The sequence below is a fragment of the Melospiza georgiana genome, chromosome 16 (genome assembly GCF_028018845.1).
Source record: "Melospiza georgiana isolate bMelGeo1 chromosome 16, bMelGeo1.pri, whole genome shotgun sequence".
Classification (NCBI taxonomy): Eukaryota; Metazoa; Chordata; class Aves; order Passeriformes; family Passerellidae; genus Melospiza; species Melospiza georgiana.
In genome coordinates this window covers 2,417,785-2,438,698 of record NC_080445.1, presented here as the reverse complement: position 1 = coordinate 2,438,698, position 20,914 = coordinate 2,417,785, and the positions used below count along the sequence as shown (strand labels likewise).

Below are 20,914 nucleotides of genomic sequence, written 5' to 3'. Positions count from 1 at the left end.
CAGGAGGGGGCAGCAGCAGGGTTTGCTTTGGATTCAAACAAAGAAGCACTTTCCTGAAGCCTTTGACACGTCTCCAGAGTAAAACAAACAAAAAAACCTAAACCAGGCCTCCCTGTGTCCTCCCATGTAAGCCTTATGGCCACTATCAAATAAGCAGAATGGCCAAAAAAGAGGCACCAGCACTTCACATTCTTGTAATTCAATCAGCTTTAATCATCAAAGATGTTTTCACTAACCTGCAGCAAGGGCATTCGTTCTAATAACCTTGAATAGAGTGGTGACACTTTAAAGATGGCTCCACTGAACAAAGAAAGATAAAAAAGCAATTTATGGCAGGATGGTGAATCTCAAGGCAAATTCCCACTACTGTAAATTGCAGCTTTTTCTCCAGGCCAATCCCTCTCCACACAGCAAGGATTCTGTCAGAGCTGCTTTGCTGCACATCCTCCTGCTCTTCTGCTCCTCACTGGTCAGGATATTCCTCAAGATGGTGTTTGCAGTGGTGATTGGAAAAAATAAACAGTTCAGTCACACAAGAACTGGGCCAGCACCCAGTGGCACAAAGGACCTTGTCAACCTCGATGTGCTTGGCAGCCTATGAAACCCATGGCACCCAATTCCAGCCTCTAGACTCTCACCAGCCTTCACAAAAACCTCCTGAAAAACACCTCACAAAACCTTTGGGAAGTGCTGGATTCTGCTGCAAAATCCTGGGTGAGATTTTTGGTGTATATGTCAAATGATGCCATAAGCTCCCTTCACAGCAACCTCCAGATAAAAAGAAATATGGAACAAAAATGGGTTTTTTTTGAGTTCAGGAATCTCTCAGGTACAGCTGCCTGCCTTCCACACAGCCCCACCAAAACCCAACCACTCTTCTCAGGAGAGGACTTTGCTGGAGACACAAGGACAGCTGAGTGTCCACAAGTCCATCAAAGCATTATAGCAAAATCAGGTGAGGTTTGTAATTAGCAGCCATGGTGGTGGCTTGTATTGTTTCTGCTACATCTCCACTGGGAATTGAATAGAGGGTTCCATAAAACCAGTCCAAAAATCAGGTAGGTTTCAGCCATGAGGAACCTGGCTGCCATTTCAACTGGCACTTCAGATGCAGGAGACTCTATCCATCTCCATTACAAATCCTCTGAGCTCATCCCAGCATTACTTTCCCACATTAAGCAAAAGAGTTCACATAAAAAGCCTGCCTAGCTTCAGACATTATCCAGATAAAGAGGAGAAAAGAGAAAATCCCTTGTATTACCTCTCTCAGCTCTCTCCAAACCTTTTCTGACATCTTTGTTCTTTCAGACCTGGCATTTATCTGCAGATATTATAGAGCCCTAATTAAATCTTCTCCTGAACCTCTGCTACTTCCTGGCAGAGAACACACATTCTTGGTGTGCTGATGGACCTACAGGATTTTCTGCACTCCTCCCTTATGGTGAGTGTTAGGCCTTGCTTGGAAACATCACAACTGTGTACAACACAATATGTTTCAACAGAAATACAGAATTATTCCATTTCTTTCAAAGAATGAAGAGAAGCATAAGTGAAAATTATATTCCACAAGCTCATTGGAAAAACAAACTGTGGAAGCACTGGGCAAATAGCAGTGTCTGAGAACAAGGCATGCTTTTGTTTTACTGCTGTCTCAGAAAGGGATAACTGGCAGCGACAGGAGAAGCAGAAAAATTTGTCTTCCAAAATAAAATCTGCAGTTATCTCTTCCCCCTGGGAGTAAAGGAAAACATTCTGAAAGTGCAGCTGAATTTTGCATTAAGGGAAGCTGCACACCTCACCTTATCTGATGGAAGCAGCTCAGTGTTCAAAGCCTCCGAGCTGGCAGCGAGCGAGGGGATGTGAGAGCTGTGAAAACCTCCAGCTCTGGGCTCCAACAGGCAGAAGGCTAAAAAAGCAGCTTTTACCCTCCCTCCCTGCCCCCCAACAATTCTTCAGCTCCTTCAAACTGATGCTAAGAGAAGCTGCCAATGAAGAGGAGAAATTGGTGCCTTCCCTCCCCAGGCTGAGGCCTGGCCCAGCTGTCCTGGCTGCTCCAAACACAACAAAGCCTCTAAAATCACCTTTCTCTTTCTCTGTTCTCCTTATTCTCCTCTGATCCCCAGCACTGCTCTCCCTCAGCAGAAGAAGCAAACAGCCCAGATGGCAGAGGATAAACAGCAAGTTCTACATATGCTCCACATAGGCTGAAAAGAGAGCCCAGCACAGCGTGAGACTCACCCAGGCAAGGGCCCTCACCTCAGCCAGGGCTGGCCCTGCACGTGGGCACGAGGAAAGGACCAGAAAAGAGGTTTGAGGCCACCAGCTGATACTCTGCAAAGTTTTCTCCACTGTGGTTTTCAAAGACTTCCATCATTCCATGAATCAATGGAGAACAGCTCTAGGTTAGACTATGCACAGAAGCACAGAATGGTTTGGGTGGGAAGGGACAGTAAAGATCATCTCATTCCACCCTGCCATGGGCAGGGACACCCTCCCCTCTCCCAGGCTGCTCCAAGCCCTGTCCAGCCTGGCCTGGGACAGTCCCAGGCACGGGGCAGCCACAGCTGCTCTGTGAAACTGTGCCAGGGCCTCCCCACCCTCACAGGGAAGGATTTCTTCCCAATATTCCACCTAACCCCACTCTCTTGTCAGTTTGAGCCATTCTCCCTTGTCCTGTCACTCCAGACCTTTTCTCCATCTTTCCTGCAGGTTCCCTTCAGATTTGGGAAGGCCACAATGAGGTCACCCCAAGGCTTCTCTTTCCAGGCTGAACAATCCCAATTCTCCCAGCCCTCCCTGGCAGGAGCCATGCTCAGCTGAGCATCACCTTGGCTTTGGGACTGCCTGCCCTCCTGCACTGCAGGAACCTGAGCCAGCCTGCTCCTTCCCACTGCAATGTCACACATCTTAAATTTCTTCAGGGCCCAACAGAGGAAAGCAGGAGGCACTGAGAGCCCACCCAGCTGAGGTGAGAACTCAGAGTTACCAAATCTGCACGAGTGATGCTCAAGCTTTCTCCTTCCTCTTCTTTGCCCCAACCATGGCAACCCAGACCAAAACATGGGTAGCCAGGAAAGAACACATCTGTGGGAGGGAGGGAGCAGCCACAGCAGCCCAGGGAGGCCTTGGCTGGCCAGGCAGTGAAAGCTGGCTCAGAATAACCATTACCAGAACCACAACTCAGCCTCCAGGCTGGAAAACGAGCACTCATTTGTGTCTCCAGACCACATCAGCCCCCTGCCCACTCAGAGGCACAGGGAGGGTTCAGTACTTCGGGAAAGAGTGGCTCAATGACTGGGTGGTCCATCAACTTCAGGAAAAGGAGATGAGGGATGCAACAGCTTTCCTGCATCCATCTGGACGTGGAGTCGCTCTGTTCTCATGGACAGCAGCCTGGTCCCCAGAGTTTCTCTGCCCTCTGATCTCTCCACGCCCCCCATTAACCCCAGAGCTCTGCACTGAGGCCTCCAGCCCTGCCCAGACGCCTTCCAGCCCCTCCAAGCCCCTGGCAGCCCTGGAATCCCTGTTCCCAGAGACCCCCCCACACCTGCAGAGCCCCCAGAGCTCCCCCACCACCCCCAGCCCCACCATCAGCCCGCACTGATCCCCACAACCCCCCAACACCTCCCCTAAGCCCCAGAGCCCCTCACCGAGCCCGGATCTCCCCCATGGGCTCTCACAGACTCTGCCCCCACGGCTCCCACAGCCCCTCACAGACCCCCAGGGCCGCCCCAGCCCCTCAGCGACCCCCAGAGCCCCCCGCTGCCTCCAGCCCCGCCCGCCGGCCGCAGCCCCTGCGGTGTCCCCGGGCTCCCCCGGGCCCCTCCGCGCTCCCCAGGCCGCCGTACCGAGGCTCTGCCCCACCGGGGTGCTGAACGGGTTCCCCAGCAGAAACTCCATCTTGGGATGACAACAAACAGCGGCCCAGCGCCCAACCCTCCCGCACCTCGCCCTGACGGACAGCGGCACACACCAACCACAGCGCGCTATGGCGGCTGAGTCCCGCCTCCCTGCGTTCAATTGGACAGCTGCAGGACGCGCGGCAAAACCATTGGTTAAAGAGCGTGTCCATCACTGTCAAGAGAGGGGCCCGCCCCGGGGTAGTCCCGCCTCTTTTCCCGCCCTCCCTTTGATGGACAGCGGGGACAATGAGACTGCCATTCCCTATTGGGCAAAGCCCGAAACTATCTGCAACATTATTGGACAAAGTGAATGTCAATCATCCGAGCCCTCTCCGCCCCGAGGGCACGGTCCCGGCGCTGATTGGCTGACACGGATTTCTCGCGCTCTGATTGGTACTGGCCTCCCCACCCCCTCCACGCCCATTGGCGGCTGAGCCGGTCACGTGCCTCCCTTAGCAACGCACCTGGGCTTTCTTAGCGACGGGCGCTGAGGCGCGGGTGGGAACCGGGAAAGGGAACGGGAAAAGGGACCGGGAACAGGGACCGGGACCGGGAACGGGAACGGGAACGGGAACGGGAACGGGAGCGGGAGCGGGAGCCGACCCAGACCCCCGGGAACCTGCAGTGAGAGGCCTGTGGGGCCGGGATCGGGGCCTCGGTGGGTCCTGGGTGCGGGAGGCGGCGGCTCCTTCCCATTCACCGGGCAGGGGCGGCTGGAACCGGCATTGACCGAAGAAACTCTGGACAAGTGACATCCCTGGAGTGTCCAGGGCCAGGTTGGATGGGGCTTGGAGCAACCTGGGACAGTGGAAGGTGTCCATGGCAGCGGTGGAACAAAATGAGCTTTAAGGTCCCTCCCAACCCAAATAATTCTGTGATTGTACAAGAAAGAGAGAGGGGAAGGCCAAGGATGGATAAACCCAGATCCTGCTGCTCTTTGGTGTGTGCTGCACACAGCCACAGAGAGGTTTGGTTTGTTAATGAAACGCCAGAATGAGAATAGAACTCTCCCAACTCTGGCATTTATCATCGCTGTCCTATGCACAAATAAATCAGGACTTACTCTGTAATTATAAACATCTTACACAAGCAAAAGTTTGGAGTTTCGAGTCCTTCACAGCGATTCATTAACCCTGCACAGTATGAAAAAGACAAATAGTCTCATTGCCTCCAGGGCAAGATTAGGGATATTTAAATTTCCATGAAAATTTTCTTCACTGAACGGGTTGTCAAGCCTTGACAAGGGAAGTTGTGGATTCCCCATCCCTGGAAGTGTCCAAGGCCAGGCTGGATGGAGCTTGGAGCACCCTGGGACAGTGGAAATTGTCCCTGTCCATGGCAGGGGTGGAATGAGATGAGCTTTAAGGTTCCTTCCCACCCAAACTATTCTGGGATTCTGTGATTCTATGACTACTGGAAAGTGATTTAATTTATTTTCATTTTTATAATCATTGCCAGGCAGAGATTTAATTTATTTTCTTTTCTATCCTTTAAGGCTGATTCTGTCTCACAATGACTCAGTTTTTCAATAATATTGAGCCAAACGTTATTGATGATGAAATCCTTCAGAAAGCCATTGAGGAGAAGTGTCCAGAGGACCTTGGAGATATTGCCAGAAAGGAAAGTATTAATGTTAACGTTGTGACAGAGATACAAATTAGTTTTAAAAGTGAGTATCAGAATATTTACATATTTTTCCTCTTCTTTTCATAGAAGTGGGTAACTGGCAATTAAGCCACCATTATTAGCTGGGATTTATTATGTGAAAATTAACATCTGGACTTGGACTTTTGCTCATACCTGTACAAAGCAGCTTCATCAGAGGAGTTTTTGCTGATAGGTGACTTCAGAGCTGCTTCACTTCCCACTCTCACTGTCACTGCTGCTCTCATTTAACATTTATATTGTGGTGACACCTACAGGCCACAGCCCTGTTGGGCCCCTCAGTTCGTGGCCAAACCCAGCCCTGGGCAGGCTCTGCCGTGGCTGGTGGTTGTGTGGGAGCTGTTTGGGAGATTTTGGTGCTTACAGTCCGACCTGATGGCATTCTCTGCTCATCCACACCATTTACCATGGCTTGCCTCTTACTGTCAAACCTGTCGTAAACCTGCACTCAAAAAAATGGAAAGGAAGAATATTTGGCTAAATATTTGAGTATTTGAGGGAGGGGGGTAAGTTCAGTTGATTATTCTTTGTGTGCTCCAGTAAAATAATGTGTGTATGAGTTGATTTTCTTAGAAAATACTGATCCTGCACAGATTTGTTTGCAAATCCAAAATCCAGAAGTGTGTGAATATTTTGTGCATGCAATCCCTTGGTTTATGGTGCCCTCACTAAATTAGGACAGCAGGACAGCAGATGAAATCAATTTCAGTTGATTATTCTTTGTGTGCTCCAGTAAAATGTGTGTATGAGTTGATTTTCTTAGAAAAGGTTCCCTTGACCTGATCCTGCATGGATTTGTTTGCAAATCCAGAACTGTGTGAATATTTTGTGCATGCAATTCCTTGGTTTATGGTGCTCTCACTAAGTAAGGACAGCAGATGAAACCTTCTGGGACGGCATTGCAGGGGAAAGAGGAATGGGAGTGAGAATATTCTGTATTTCCTGTCACCTTGGTCCTGATCCTTTGCTGTGGTGGCCAACAGCCTGCCCTTGTGATCCTGTTTTTGGAGGAAACTAAATGCAGGGGTATTGATTAGCTCTGAACTGCAGCCTTCACAGAAAGAGAAGAATCCAACTGCTCTGCTGTGCTGAGGATCCCAGGAGCAGGAGAATCATTTCCAGCAGCAGGAGCTGGGCACGGCTGGATTGCAGATGCAGGGAAAAGCTGAGGCTCATCCCAAACCTCTGCTTGCAGCTGGAGAGGAGGATGAAGGTCAGGGCGTGCTGGCAGTGGGTTCAGGAGGGCTCTGGAGAGCAGGACCACACTCAGCATCCCCTGCACGCCTCGTTGGCCCCATTGATGAGCAGTGTGTGCTGAGCAGGACACTGGGGGTAACTGGGCTGTTCCACTGCAATCCCATCCAGCCAGGGCACCTCTGAGCTCTCCAGGGCACTCATCACACACTGCAAATCCTCCTGCAGGCAAGACTGGACGTGTTTTCCTTGTGCAAGGCAGTGTGGCTGCTAAACAAAGCTGGAAAGCAATTTTCTTTTCTGTCACAGACATCTTTTATGAAAAATCCTTTCTTAGGTTTTTTTCCTCCTGAAAAGCTGAGAGGCCTCAGGAACAAAATGTAAACAATGATTATCTGCTGCTGTGGAATGCAACAGGTGGATCTGTGATTGGTCTCGTGTGGATGTTTGGATTTAGTGACCAGTCACAGCAGAGCTGGCTCTCTCTCTCTGTCTGAGCCAGCTGCCTTTGTTATCATTCTTTTCTATTCTATTCTTAGTTTAGCCTTCTGAGATGAAGCCTTTCCTTCTATTCTTTAGTACAGTATAATGTAATATACATATCATAAAATAATAAATCAAGCCTTCTGAAATATGGAGTCAAATCCTCGTCTCTTCCCTCATCCAAAGACCCCTGTGAACACTGTCACACTTTTCTTTTTTTTTCTTTTTTTCCTGTGGCTTTAGACATCCTGCAGATTGCTAATCTGTGGCCATTAGAGAATCTGACTAAGCTGCAGCTGGACAACAACGTGATTGAGAAGATAGAAGGTCTGGAGAGTCTGGTTCACCTTGTTTGGCTTGGTGAGATACAGGCAGGGGAGGGTGGATGCCTGTGCAGGTGCAAAGCAATCTGAGATAAAGCAGCATGTCACCTTCTCAACAGCACTGATAGGAGCTTTCCCTGGGAAGGCTGTCAGCTGTCTGTGTGTCTCCTCATTTGACTGTCAAATGTCAAAATGCCTGAGTATCAGAGCTGCAAAACAATCCTTCAAATGTTTAAAAACTGGGTTCAATACATTTGGTGTGGCAGGAACAGGAAGCTGAGGTTTCAATGTTGTTTCCAAGGTTTCTATTGTGTTTAGGGGTGACTTTCAGGAATATTTATGGAAACTCCTCTGTGATATAGAAGCCTGAATTCTGTTTTCAAAGCTGCTGCAGGCATTCCAAATCCTACAGCCCTTAAGGGCTGGGTGTCAATGCTGTCCCAAGGAGTGCCCATCCTTGTGGCCTGGTGTGACTGCTTGCAGCTACACAGATGCACAGCTGAGAGCATTCCCTGGAACTGCAGCCACATTGCTGGCTGGAATTCTAAATATATCCTCAGCATGCAGAGCTGGAGCTCATAATCACATTGTGAAATGTCTAATGGGCTCTTCCACCCCGTTGTCTGCACAGTTCTGCTCCAAAGATGACTGAGGCACTTGTGAATCACCAAGTGATCAGTGTGAGCACAGTGTTTTGAGGCACACTCTCATATTTTGTTTGCCCAAAGGCTCCAGTGGCTCAGCTGCTGCTGTACAAGTGTCTCAGCCACCCAAGAGACCTCATAAACTCGTTTTGGGCTCTTGGCTCGCTCAGTACTAATCCTCAGGCAAATCCTGCCCTTAGTCATGGTGAGTGTGGGTGTTAGGAGAGATGTTCTGGCAGGGGAGGAGGACATTGCAATAAGTGAAACAGCTGAAGTGAGCCTTGCACAACTCCACTGACATGGAGCTGCCTTGTCTTGGTGCTCTGGGAGTGACCACAACTGTGGCAAGAAACAAGAGAGTGCCAGATTTATCACAGAAATTCCCCTCTAAGGGCATCTCTCCACCTCTTGTTTTGTGTTTCCCCATGAGGCAGAAGTCCCTTTCAGGCTGTGTATGTGGACTCTGCATGGACTAATTTCAGCTTTTCCTCTCATTTGAAAGCTGCACAGACAATTGCAAGGAGGAGATGGAATAAAGGACGATTTAATGCTGAGCTTTTCCTGTGGGGCCTGGACCACCCCTGAGAAAAATCTGTACATAAAACTCCTACACCCAGAACTAAAGAGCAGAATCAGGGCGCTCTGCAAGAAATAATTTAATGTTTGATTTATAAATTCTTCCCCAGACCTGTCCTTCAACAATATTGAAGTAATTGAGGGCCTGGATACTCTTGTCAAACTGCAGGACCTCAGTCTCTACAGTAACAGAATATCTACAATTGAGCACATGGACACACTGCAAGAGCTGCAGATTTTCTCCATAGGGAACAATAACCTGACCGTGCTGGAAAATGTGAGTGTTCCCTGGCTTTGCAAATATTCCCTGCTGAAGGATCAGATATTCTAAAACTGCCATTTGCCATTGTGTCCAAGCCCCTCCTTAGGTGATAAAATTCTCTTTAGGATTTCTAAGCAGTCTGAGCTATGGGTTTCGTCCTCTGGTGTTAAGTGCTTACTGCAGCCATTTTTCTTTTAGATTATTGACTCGTGGGGGCCCAGGTCTGTGACTGCTCTCAGCCATGGCAAAATTCCTATTGGCTCCCATGAAAGCTAGAAAAGGAATAAGTGGCTACATATGAGAAAAGGGGGGAGGCTAGGATTTATTTGGGGTTCTTTTGAGGGCATCTTACCAATTTAAGATCTGTGATTTGTGCACCCCATCTGCCTTCTCTCTCCACCCATTGTCTAGATATTACCAATGTGAATTTAAGTATTTCCTTTCCCAAAACCATTAGAAACTCATAATTGACTGTCATGTGAATTTGGCAGCAGAGCAGAATGCATATTGCAGCTCAACTGTAATAAAAGCAATAAATTCCAAGGCTGTGCTTCTCCAGCCCTGGGAAACACAGAGCTCTTTCCCTTTGGCACAGGTTATCTACCTCAGGAGGTTAAAAAGCTTACAGACACTGAACCTCAGTGGGAACCCTTTCTGCAGTGAGGAGCACTACAGGCTCTTTGTTGTTGCTCACCTTCCCAGCCTGGTGTACTTGGACTTCAAGCTGGTGAGAAAGTCCACGGTGAGATTTCTGCATTCCCTGCCTGGGAAATCAGGCAGCAGCATCTTACAGAGCCTCTGCTTTGTTGGTGTGCCAGCAATATTCCAGCACTGGGGGCAGGTTCCCTGCAGAAATCAGGCTCACAGAAACACACAGTGTTTATTCTGCTTCCACATAACAGCTGTGAACCTGTAGGCCAAATTCTGTCAAATCTGACAGAGAGGTAGAGGTGTCAGAAGCATGATGTCTTCACAGATTCTGTGAAAATCAGCAGCTGTGTGTGGGAGAGGGGCCTGGTTCGTGTTGCCACAGAGAGGCTGCAGTGTGAGTGCAAGTCTTTCTCAGAGAATCTCAGAGGAAATCAGTCTGGAGAGCTGGATCCAGGGGGAAGGAGCCTTGGTGCTCCTGCTGCTCACACAGTGATTTGTTTCAGCAGCAACCTGACAATCCAGGCAAGCAGGTGCCTGGATGCACTTCCCACTTTTGATTTCTGAGAATAAGACACTTCATCCTCACCTGTGGAGCTGCTTTATCATCCCAGGGCTCAAAGGAACAAAGATGGGATTTTTTTGTTCAGGGTTTGTTTGGGGTTTTTTTTTAGTAACCAAAGAACATGATTAATTGTAAATTTGCTTGGCACAGAGCAGGAGCTGTGCTTGGAATGTGCATTGCTCTTACCACAGGACTGGAAGGGTTTTCCAGGTCGTGGAGTGCAGTCCCTACTCATCAGGGATGTCTGAGAATTGCACACTTAAATTTGTCAAGCTTCAGTTTCAAGCTAATAAGGTTCTTGCCCCTGGTACTACCTTGCCATCCACTCCTCCAAAGAATCTGCTCCTCCCTAGAAAATGAATTAACCTCGCTGACTGATCAAATTGGAGCTCAGATTCTAGAAGTCAAAATAGAACTTCCTGCTAAAAGAGGAAAAAAACTCCAAAAAACTCTAAAGATGAGAAAATGGAGAGAGAAAAGCTTCCTGGGACTGAATTATCTCAGATGCATTGAATGCTGAAACAGATAAATGTGCCAGCAAAAAATGGGATGAGGATTAGATTAGAAACTTCATAAGTAGTTTAATAAAAAGCCCATGAGGGAATGGAGAGGCAGATGCCACTCTGGTGCACGTTCTAGAAAGATCAGTTGCTTACACCCTGACTGAGCAATGCAGGCTAATCCAATACAAATATTTTATTTATATTTCTCAGGCAAAAGCTGCAGCTTTAAAATATCAACATCTCACTAAGCCATTGGAGGAAGAGGAGGCTCAGGTCCTGGCTCTGCAGGAGGTGGAAGATGCAAAGCAGAAAGAGCTGGAGCAACAGCAGGTGAGTTTTCTTTGGCTGGTTGTGTCCTGTCCCAGGAGAAAGAAGCACAAACACATATTGCCTTGTCTTTTCCCTGCTTGAAGATTTAATGAGAGGTTAAATTTGACTCTGCTAAAACCAAGGCTCAGATTAATCTCTGTGATCTCTGACTCTTATCTTTTGGGTAGAAACAGGAGCTGCTGTGGAGTACACATGATGTGGGGGAACATAATTCTTTGGGCTGAACAATGAAACTACAGATAGAGAACCCTGCAAAGCTGAATAGTAAATCATACCCAGGGAGCTTATCAGCCTCACATGAGATTAGGAAATTACAGGTCTGAGGGAAATGTTAACATTTTCATGGTGAAGTGACTTTTTTTTTTTCTCCTTCCCACTAAGTCAAGCTTTTCATTAGTTTTATGGTTAAATTCTCCAGGAAATTTGGACATCACTGTAGTCGTGTGACCAGGCTGAAAGCAAGACCAGGTGGAATGGTGCTTTCAATTGTAGCCTGGCTCTGTATTCCAGACTCTAGAAGATCAGAGTGGCTTACTTTAGTGTTTACAGCCAGGGAGGATGCTGCAACTCTTCCCTTTGTACTTCCCCATAGTTCACCAAGTCCTTATCTGAAAGGCTAAATAGCCTTGCAGTCAGTGTTTTTATGTGGTGATGTCTTACACAGGCAAGGGGCACAGGTTGCCCAGAGAAGCTGTGGCTGCCCCATCCCTGAAGAGTTCCAGGCCAGCTTGGATGGGGTTTGGAGCAGCCTGGGAGAGTGGAAGGTGTCCCTGCCCATGGCAGGGGCTGTGACTGGATGATCTTTAATGTCCCTTCCAACCCAAACCATTTTATGACTCCATGATCTGATGCAAGATTAAACAGGGTTTTCTACCCTTAGCTGTAACAGCAAAGCCCCTGGGATGGGTTTCACTCCAAGGTGCTTTTGTGGCTTGTTGGTGTTTCTGCTGTGTTCATGTAACCGTGTCTGCACCCAGTTCTGCTGCTGCTGCTGAGGCTCTTACAGGACAGACACATCCTGAGCGCTGCCAGCAGGCTGGCATCTCTATTTTACTTATTTTGCTCTGTTTCTCTTCAAAGGCAGCCTTTGTTGAGTACCTGAATGGGCCATTCCTGTTTGACAGTCTGCATGAAGAGGAAGGAGAAGCCACCAAACTGGTTTCCCTCCCTGGAGTGGAGGAGCTGCTGCAGGCATATCCTTGCTGGGTTTGGAATACCCACAGCTAACAGGTAATGCCTTGAGTTCAGAAGGAAGTGCATCCACAGGGACTCTTCATCTGCTGCCTTTGTCCAGAGCTGAAAGCTGCATTGATCTAAGATCTGAGACAGTCTGTGTTCAATTTTGGAACAGTACCAAGAGTTACACGGCAAGGCTGTAAGACCACTGACAGCTTTAAGGCATGATATCTTGTGAAATATGAGGGCTCCAAACAAATGGTTTATATTACTGACAAGCTGGCCATCCCAGCTTGAGACATCCCATTTGTAAAACCACTCATTTCTATCCCCAACAGGTCATGAGATCCCAGCTTTTTAAATTCTCACCGTTGTAATTACCATATTCCTTTTCCTTCCCTTGAATCAAACATGATTTCTGTAGCCTCCTTTCCTGACCCTTCAAGAATCAAGACTTTGTACTTTCTTTAAGTCTGGAATCCACTTAAAGTTTAAAATGAGCTGGAAGATAAATCTCTGTCTGTTAGATTGTAAGAGCACAGTTGCTAAAATCATGTTGAAATTGAAGTGGTAGGAGATAGGAACAGACTCATCAGAGTGATACAAGTCACATATCTCACAACCTGCCAGAACTGGCAAAGGGAACTTTCCAGGCCAGCACATTTTTCTGATCATTGCTCCTACACGGGGGAGCAGAAAGCAGACACTTTTTTTTTTTCCTTTTTTTCCTTTCTCATTCAGATTAATAGAGCATTGTCAAGGCCAGTAACTTGACCTTCCTTAAAATTGCATTACACTGTTGGGGAAAAATGCATCACAGCTTAACTACAATAGACTCCAGAAACAATTCCATTGCCAAGATAATAGCAGAAGAAAAATTGACGTTATTTTTGTGATGCTACCAAGTCAGTAGTTTATTCTGTGCTCTGGCTGTGGGCTTCAGAGCTGTATTTATTAACTACACAGGCACTGTATTCACACTTGGGAAGACAGATAGGGTTGTAGGCTTCCTTCTGCTGCTGTGTCAGAAGAGTCAGACAAGTGAATGTATTTTTTTCTCTTCCTCAAGGCCTTTTTCCCCCCTCAAGTTGCCATAGCTTTCTCCATACCCTTAAGGCAGCAAAACCCCATGCATAAAACGTGAATGGGTGACCCAGCCCTGCCCCAGACTGAATATTTGGCAGCTCCCAGCAAGAACCACAGAGTTTACATAGAAGTAGCTCGTAGCTCTTGTTGCTCAGATTTGCAGAGGCAGAAGGAACACAACGTGTTGCTCCACTGAACAAGCAAAAGACCTTGACTCTGCTGTCACATACAAGGAGGAGTTTGTCTCAGTTTGTGAGAGCCTGTATAACTATGGGCTGGAAGAGTATGAAAAACGAGAAGCTGAAGTCTCTAAATTCTACAAAAGACTCCATGAAATTCTGGCAGTCAACCAGGAAGAAAGCAAGAGAATAATCTCAGACTTTGAGACTCGGAATGAAACGGTAATGTTATACTTTTGTTTGTTTGATACATGATTTCTCTACAGCCTGTACCATTAAAGTCACCAATATTTAAGAAAATGGAAATGCTCAACCTTCCTTTTAGTTTAAATATTTTTATAAAGTTGATTTTTAAGATAATTAGATAGATAGATGTTTACTGCTACTCCCCTTCTTTTTGAAGCTCCAATAACTCTTCCTTCATTGAAAAACCAGGAAGAAAAGGAAGGAAATTGCAGGGTATTCAGTTCATTTTCAAGTAATTTTCTGCTTCACTTCATTTTCTCAACAACAGCTCAAAGAACTATAACAAAAAAAAAAATTAGAGAAAGTTATTTTAATGCATTTCTAGTCCTTTAAAGCAGAAACTCTCTTTTCATTCTGCTCCACCACAGCCACCCATTGTGGCTGCTCAGGGCGTAGCTTCTAGCTGGATCCCTTTCTAACCATGTATAATAGATTGATCATGATTTTGTTTCCACAGGAAAAAAAAAAAAGCAAATAAGGGAGGGCTAAAGCCTGGTGGCACTGTCAGCTGAGAGAGCAAGGCCCTGACAAGTGACACCAGCAGAGTCACAAGCGCTGGCTCCCGCTGGAAACCAGGTCACTTTTATTGCAGTGCCTGTCACAGGCTGGCAGCTGCTGAGTCACTCTGCTCCCAGGGCCTTGAACCCTGCTGATTCATGCTGGAAATCTGCAGCCAGCAGCTTCAGGGGCTGGCAGCACCACCAGAGTCACGGAATGCAGGATGGGTTGGGTTGGAAGGGACCTTAAAGAGCATCTCGCTCCAACCAGAAGTTTGGTTTGAATATTCAGTGAAGTTGTGCTTGAATTCTCACTGTATCTTCCATGAAAAAAACCCTAAACCAGCAAAACAAACCCTGCAAAACAACAACAAAACCCAAAGATACACAGCTGAGGGCAGATTTTACCCCTTCACCTCTGTCTGACCCACAGGCTCAGCGATGGATTGGGCTGCAAGGCGTAACAAGGGAGAATGGCCTAAGCTAAAGGAGGAGTGGGTTAGATGGGATATCAGGAAGAAATTACATTAAACATTAGGAAGAAATCTTTCTCTGTGTGGGTGGAAAGGCCCTGGCACAGATTCCCAGAGAAGCTGTGGCTGCTCCATCCCTGGAAGTGTCCAAGGCCAGGCTGGACAGGGCTTGGAGCCACCTGGAACAGTGGAAGGTGCCCCTACCCTGGATGATCTTGAAAGTCTTCCTCAACCCAAACCACTCTGGGATTCTGGGATTCTCTATAAACAGGACACAGGGTTCAGCTTGCCAGTTTTCATATAAATATTAGAGGAATTGGTATCAAAACTAACCACAGTGTTTTAACATCATTTCCCCACCATTTAAAATTGCTGGAGGAGTTCAAAAGGCACAGAGGCCCCAGCAGACTGCAGTCTGTGAGCTGTTCTTAGGGCTGTTTGTCTGTCTGTAATCCTTTCATGTAAACTTGGGTAACCTGTAAAATCACTGTGCTCTCTGAAGTTGGTTATGGAGGATTAAAGGCCTTGAACTTTGAAGTTATTGCTCCCAGAGGTGCAGCTTGAGAGCTTGAGTGGCTCTGGAGCCTTTTGAGCCTCCTAACTTGTTTACATTCGAAAAGAAGACACCTTGCTCTCCCCTTCCCCCTTTTAAACTGCAAAGTTTTGGGTGATCCACCCCATTTCCAGACACAAGCCTTGGCAGGGGTTTTTAACAGATTTCTTTATTTCACCCCATTCCATTCCCTCTCAGAAGAAGTTGATTAGAGACATAATAAAACACATATATTTTCCCTCCTTTTTTAGTTGATTGTTAACTGATTTTAAACAGACTTGAAAATAACACATTCAGCACAAGAGGATTTTTTTCCTTTTTTTTTTTTTTTGATCCCAGCAAACATAAATCTTGCCTGATACAAAAGTGACATCAATACATAATTCTGAAGGGCAATAAATCCTTGCTGTAAGAGGAAGGCAGGCAATGATAGGTATTCCATATTCAGAATACTAAATCCTGACCATACTGGAAGTCAGTCAAGATTCTCCTTGGCAGGAAGTGGATCGGGATTTACACCTGCCTTTCTTTCTCCAAAACAATTGGTAATTTCTTCTTCACAGCCTGCAATGTCAATAATTAAATATTGTTCTTTTTTGCTGGAAATGAAGGGAGGCATAGAAGGAGCAAAGTCTTGTGCTGAGTGGAGCATGAGGAAGAGTTTTCCCAATGCCCCTGCAGTAGCAAAGCTCAGAACTGTTGACTACCCACTATGTAAATCTGGAGACTTCCCTGAATCATCACATTTCATTTCAGCTAATCAGCAGCAGGAACTTTTCTCACACGTGTAACAAGTTAATTAAATTGCAATGGAGTGCTGAACACAAACTATAATTCATGTATCTCTCTGTTCAGAGGCTGGATGAGCTCTATCAGGACGGGAGTGGTGAAATCGCTGACTCTAAACGAGCCCAGGGCAAGGAGGAGATCCAGCAGCTGTGGCATGCACTGATGCTCTTGGAAACTCTGGTGTCCAACGACCTGGAGGTGAGATCCAAGCTCACACCTGTGGGACTCACAGCCAGAACCTTGTGGGGTCACCTCTCTGTCACTGCAGCCCTGTGTAGCAGTTTACCCACAAAGAGGGGGGCACAGGATTTCCACTCAGGAAAATGTTTCACCCCCATCTTTTCCTTTCTCTGTTCAAAGTTGATGGGAGTGAGATCAGGCCCTGGACATTGCTGCTTTCCAGCAGATCTCTGTTCTGTACAGAGCAGAGCACAGCATGTCCATCACATCTCTCCAGGCTGATTTCCCACATTTCACAGGCAGGGAGGTTGTGCAATCACTTTCTAGGTCTGCACAAGCTGCTGCATAGCATGGGGTATGCATTTGGAATTCTAGAGGTGTCATTCTTTGAAGCTGATCTTTGCTATAAGATTACACACATTCCTGCTCAGCTTGCTGCATTTGCTTGCATAATAGCTGCCTCTTCCTCCCCAGACTTTTCCTCAAGAACTAGGGCAGGGCTGCTGATGAGCATCTTCATCGGAGGAAAAAACCCAAAATAATCTGTTTAAAAATGAGCAGGCAGGAGCTGTGGCCTGTGTGCAGCAGTTTAGTTTTGTGAGCATGGATGGCAGAAAGCAGCAGCTCAAAATGGATCCTCACTGCATCAGGATTTTGCCTTTTTAGTGTTTTCTGAGTTGGCCCTTACATATCTGATGGGATGAGCAGAAACATTTCCTCCCTGTGTGCCCTGCTGGATTTGCAGGATTCAGCTACCAAGACATTTAAGTGCAGCACTTCACAGATTCTCCATCAGCCATTTCTGAGAGGGGGAACAGGCAGCTGCAATTTTAATTTCTGAGGACTAAACCAAGAGCTGCAGTAAAGCCCAGGCAGGGGTTGTGCTTCTGACAAGAGGCTCTCCATGCAGCCAAGGACAAGGAGGCTGCAGCAAGGCAGGGGATGGGAATGAACCCTCTCCAGGCACTGCTTAGGTGACAAAGGCTCCCCTGGCTTACTCCAGACACACAAAATGCTCGAGGCAGTTCAGTTTCTGACTGTGCTAATCACAGCAGTGAGTCCAAATTACAGTAAGCTGTAGATTCCTCCTAGACTCCCTGACTCCCTGTTATGTTTGTGCAAGTTTTCATTGTGTTATTTCCTCTTTTTCCCCTCTGTTAAGGAACTGTTACAGGATTTTAAAAGAAGGCTTGATGTCATAGCATCAACATTCACTGAAAACATCCAAGGGATATATCCTTTTCACAGTAGGTTGGCCTGGACCTCCCAGTCATGCATCTACACCTCACCTCTAAATCCAAAAATGAGCCTCCAGTATAAAAACTTTATTTTTTATTTTAATCAATAGAAAATATCTTTTCCTAGCCTTGAAGAATGGTCATTTAAGGTGCCTATCTTCTTTATGTGGAGACTCTGGAGAGCACAGAAAAATTCTACTGTGCTGAAATTCTGTAGGATTTAGGCAGTTTCACCCTGTTGGGAATTTTCCTTTCTTCTCCATGCAGAGAAGACAAAACAGAGGGAAGATCTGGTTAGATTGTTGTCTAGGTACATTCCTGCCATAGTAAATGAAATATCTACAATTCTGGTTCAATACTCTTTAAATGGTGTTCATTTTTGTATTTTTGATGAGTGCTGAAAAAAAGTTATATGAGAATACTGAAAAGCTTGAGTGTCAGGTCACGCTGCTTTAAATCTAGAAATCTGATGGCCTGGTGCAAATAACTGCAGTGCAGTCAGAGCTCAGCTGTCACCTGGAGGCCTCTTCCAATTTCCCTGGCAATCCCAGGTCCTCTCTCAGTCCTCTGTCATATTGGGCAGTAAAGATGAGACTCAGTGTGTGATTCAGAAGTGAGAGTGTGTATCCTGATATCCTGACCCCACAGCAGCCTCTGGGAGCAGCCAGGCTCATTTCTGCAGGATCCCCTTGTGCAGGCACTCAGTCCCAGTTACAGGAGGTGATTTAATCCCCACAGATGAGTGGGGTGCTCAGCTTTTTCCTTAACCACATTCTGTACGTTTAACCAGTGCCGGGACCTGGAAAATCAACACTTTGAGAATGTGATGGAGATTGTCCAGGCCATCCTGAAGAAAATCGCCCTCTTTGAGCTTGAGGAGGATTTTCCAGAGGAACTCCGAACGGTGAGGGCACCAAAACAATTTGTCTCTGTGAGAGAGTAGGCAAGAAAACGAGCCTGTAGCCTCTTCTCTGAAGGGCCAGGATTTCCAGGAGGCCCAGTGCTGCCAGAGCCACACCTGAACCACAGCACAACCTCCTTCCTAGAGGCTCCAGCTGCTTGGCTGAACTGTGGTGCCTCTGAGCATCTCCACTGGGTAGGACAGGGATAAGTGCACTGCAGGTTTCCTTGGGCACTGCCAGAGCTGGTGGCAGCAGCCCAGGAGAGGTGCTGAGGAAATCTCTCTCCTGCCTCCAGCACAGCTCACTGCTCTGGCTGATTTCCAGGCACTCAGGCAGCATCTTTGCTGCACTCCCTCACAGCTGGTTTTGTTCAGACTCTCCCTGCTCCCTCAGCAGAATCCCAACACTGCTCTGAATCTCTTACACCAGGGCTCTGTTTGCCTCAGTGATTTCAAAATCCCTTCCTGGAGCTCCTGAGCCCACGAGCTGATCTGGAGGCAGGACACAACACTTTAAATGGAGCCTTCCACTGAGCCCTCAGTCTTGCTGTGCAAACAAAGATCCCAGGAGCCTTTCCAAAAGCACCAACACCATTGCAGTGCTCCACTCAGCAACACTGCTGCCCTTTTTGCCTCCATAATTCCTTCATTTAGTGGCTAAATTACTTAAATTTGCATTAGCCGTGGTTTTGCTCTGTCCAGATTATCCCAGCCCCCTGTCACTGCAGGTAATCACGAGCTGACAGACACAAACCAGACCCCTGAGCCCCCAGGGAGCTGCTGCTTTATGGCCTGTGCAGATGGTGCTGGTTCTGCACCGCTGCCCTGCACCCATTTTGCTTCACTGCCATCCATTCCCATGGAGAAGGGAATTCATTTACCCAACAGCTGCACTTGGCTGCAGGAGGAGCCTCATTATGGGCTAGCGAAGCCACCCTCTATTTAGAGCCATGAGGGAAGTCACTGCTTCCATTAGAAGCAGGGACTCTCCAAAAATGAAGATTTACAGCCAGTGCCAGCAGTGCAGGAATCCCTTCCAAGTGTGATTTTCCATTTCCAGGCATGCTGGAGTATATTCAGCCTTTCTTCCACACCAGCTGCATGGCAGCACTGATCTCCCCATTCCAGCACGTGGGGCCAAGGCTGCTGCCTCTGTTTCCCCACCTGGGTTAGGGATAATGCCCAATTTCCAGGGTACAGCCCTGGGTTTATCCCAATGAGAAAGGAATTGCCAGGTTGAGACAGAGGGGGTTTCTCCCTGTGAGCACTGCTGTGCTGCTCGTTCATTGTGTGCTCTCCCCTCCTCTCATCCTGTCACGTCACCTCCCAGCTCTTTGAGGACAAAGTCACCGTTGTGAACATCGCCAGCGTGTCCCACAGCATCCGCCTGCGCAAGATTGATAAGCGCGAGAGCGACATGCTCTCCAACACCTACCAGTGGCAGAAGTCAATGAGAGAGAAGGTAAGAGACCCTCACACTCAGGGGGATGGGGCACTGTGAGGAGAGGCACTCCCAGGTCTTTGCTGGACCTTGACCTGCCTGCAGATTCACTGCTCGGTTTCAATCTGTCCAGGCTTTCCAAAGGGAGAGCGACAGAAACCGCGCCTGCATCGAAAAGATCATTTGCTTCATGGACACCCTGCAGAAGGAGCTGGATAGCACAGTGGTGAAGCCTAAAGAATAGGGCTGGGGAGCTGCCTCACCTGGGGCACACAGGACAGCCCCCAGCAGGAACAGCTGCCTCTCCATGGCCAAGCTGCCTGGGACATTTCAGTCCAAATCCACATTTCTTCCATCCCACCACAAACTGCAAATAAAAGCTGCTTCTTGACTCTGGAAAAGCATCCAAAGCCCTGTCTCTTCCATCACATTGGCACAGAGCCCGTGCAGACAACTCAGAGCTGGTCACAAGGGGTTATGGATCAGCTGTGAGCTGATTGAACCAAATCATTGTAGCATATAATGCCTGAAAGCTTCGGTACCTGCGAGCTCAGTGGCAGGAACCTGCGAGCTGCTGGCACGAGGCAGCAGCTCAGGAGAGGAACACTCTCCATCAAACCACCCCCGAGATAACAGCAGGTTTCCAGCTCAGCAAGCACAAGGCTGGCGGGGGCTCCGCATGCCTGGGAGCCTCATCCTCTCAGCCCTTCTCGCAATCAGCTTTCTGCAGCGTGAGCAGAGCAGCCCCCAGCCAGCGGGAAGGGAAATCAATGGTTCCACAGGAGCGACAGCCGAGTGAGGAGTCATTAATTCCCCTCCTTGCTCGGTGACAGGCTGCTGCTGAGGAACGCTGCCGGCCGGGGCGCTGCTGCTCCAGGCAGGCAGCAAGGAGAAGGTGGGAAGGTTAAACGAGAGGGTGGCTCTGTGTGCTGCCAGGGGCAGGGCAGGTCTCAGAAAAACCCGTGGCTGATGCTGCCTGTCAAACACAGATTCAGCTCATCGTGCTCTGTGCTTCTGAACATGGCTGCAGCCCAGGTTTTACCCCTCTTGCTCCAGGACT

At 47.8% G+C, this 20,914-nt stretch overlaps 2 protein-coding genes across 3 annotated transcripts in view; one reads left to right on the top strand and one right to left on the bottom strand.

Moving 5' to 3' along the window:
- The window catches only part of TOM1L2 (target of myb1 like 2 membrane trafficking protein), a 56,402-nt gene extending 52,465 nt beyond the window's left edge, over positions 1–3,937 (bottom strand). For both annotated transcript variants that reach the window (XM_058035157.1, XM_058035158.1), the window contains exon 1: positions 3,849–3,937. In XM_058035157.1, coding sequence (XP_057891140.1) covers positions 3,849–3,900 — 52 coding nt within the window. In that variant the 5' untranslated portion in view covers positions 3,901–3,937. The remainder of the gene's footprint in view (positions 1–3,848) is intronic.
- A 447-nt stretch (positions 3,938–4,384) lies between these two features.
- DRC3 (dynein regulatory complex subunit 3) lies at positions 4,385–20,255 on the top strand. The gene is made up of 13 exons (XM_058035687.1): positions 4,385–4,400; positions 5,398–5,571; positions 7,488–7,604; positions 8,898–9,064; positions 9,645–9,791; positions 10,976–11,095; positions 12,176–12,288; positions 13,584–13,758; positions 16,161–16,292; positions 17,437–17,507; positions 18,293–18,416; positions 19,744–19,875; positions 19,988–20,255. Exons 2-13 carry the CDS (start codon positions 5,415–5,417, stop codon positions 20,096–20,098), a joined length of 1,566 nt encoding a protein of 521 aa, XP_057891670.1. The 5' UTR covers positions 4,385–4,400; positions 5,398–5,414; the 3' UTR covers positions 20,099–20,255.
- Positions 20,256–20,914: the final 659 nt, after the last annotated feature.

Excerpts from the sequence above, each read along its gene's own strand:
- DRC3 (XM_058035687.1), top strand. The coding sequence starts at position 5,415 with ATGACTCAGTTTTTCAATAATATTGAGCCAAACGTTATTGATGATGAA. Across the intron at positions 9,792-10,975 it reads AGCTGGTGAGAAAGTCCACG|GCAAAAGCTGCAGCTTTAAA; the intron begins GTGAGATTTCTG and ends TATATTTCTCAG. Across the intron at positions 11,096-12,175 it reads AAGAGCTGGAGCAACAGCAG|GCAGCCTTTGTTGAGTACCT; the intron begins GTGAGTTTTCTT and ends TTCTCTTCAAAG.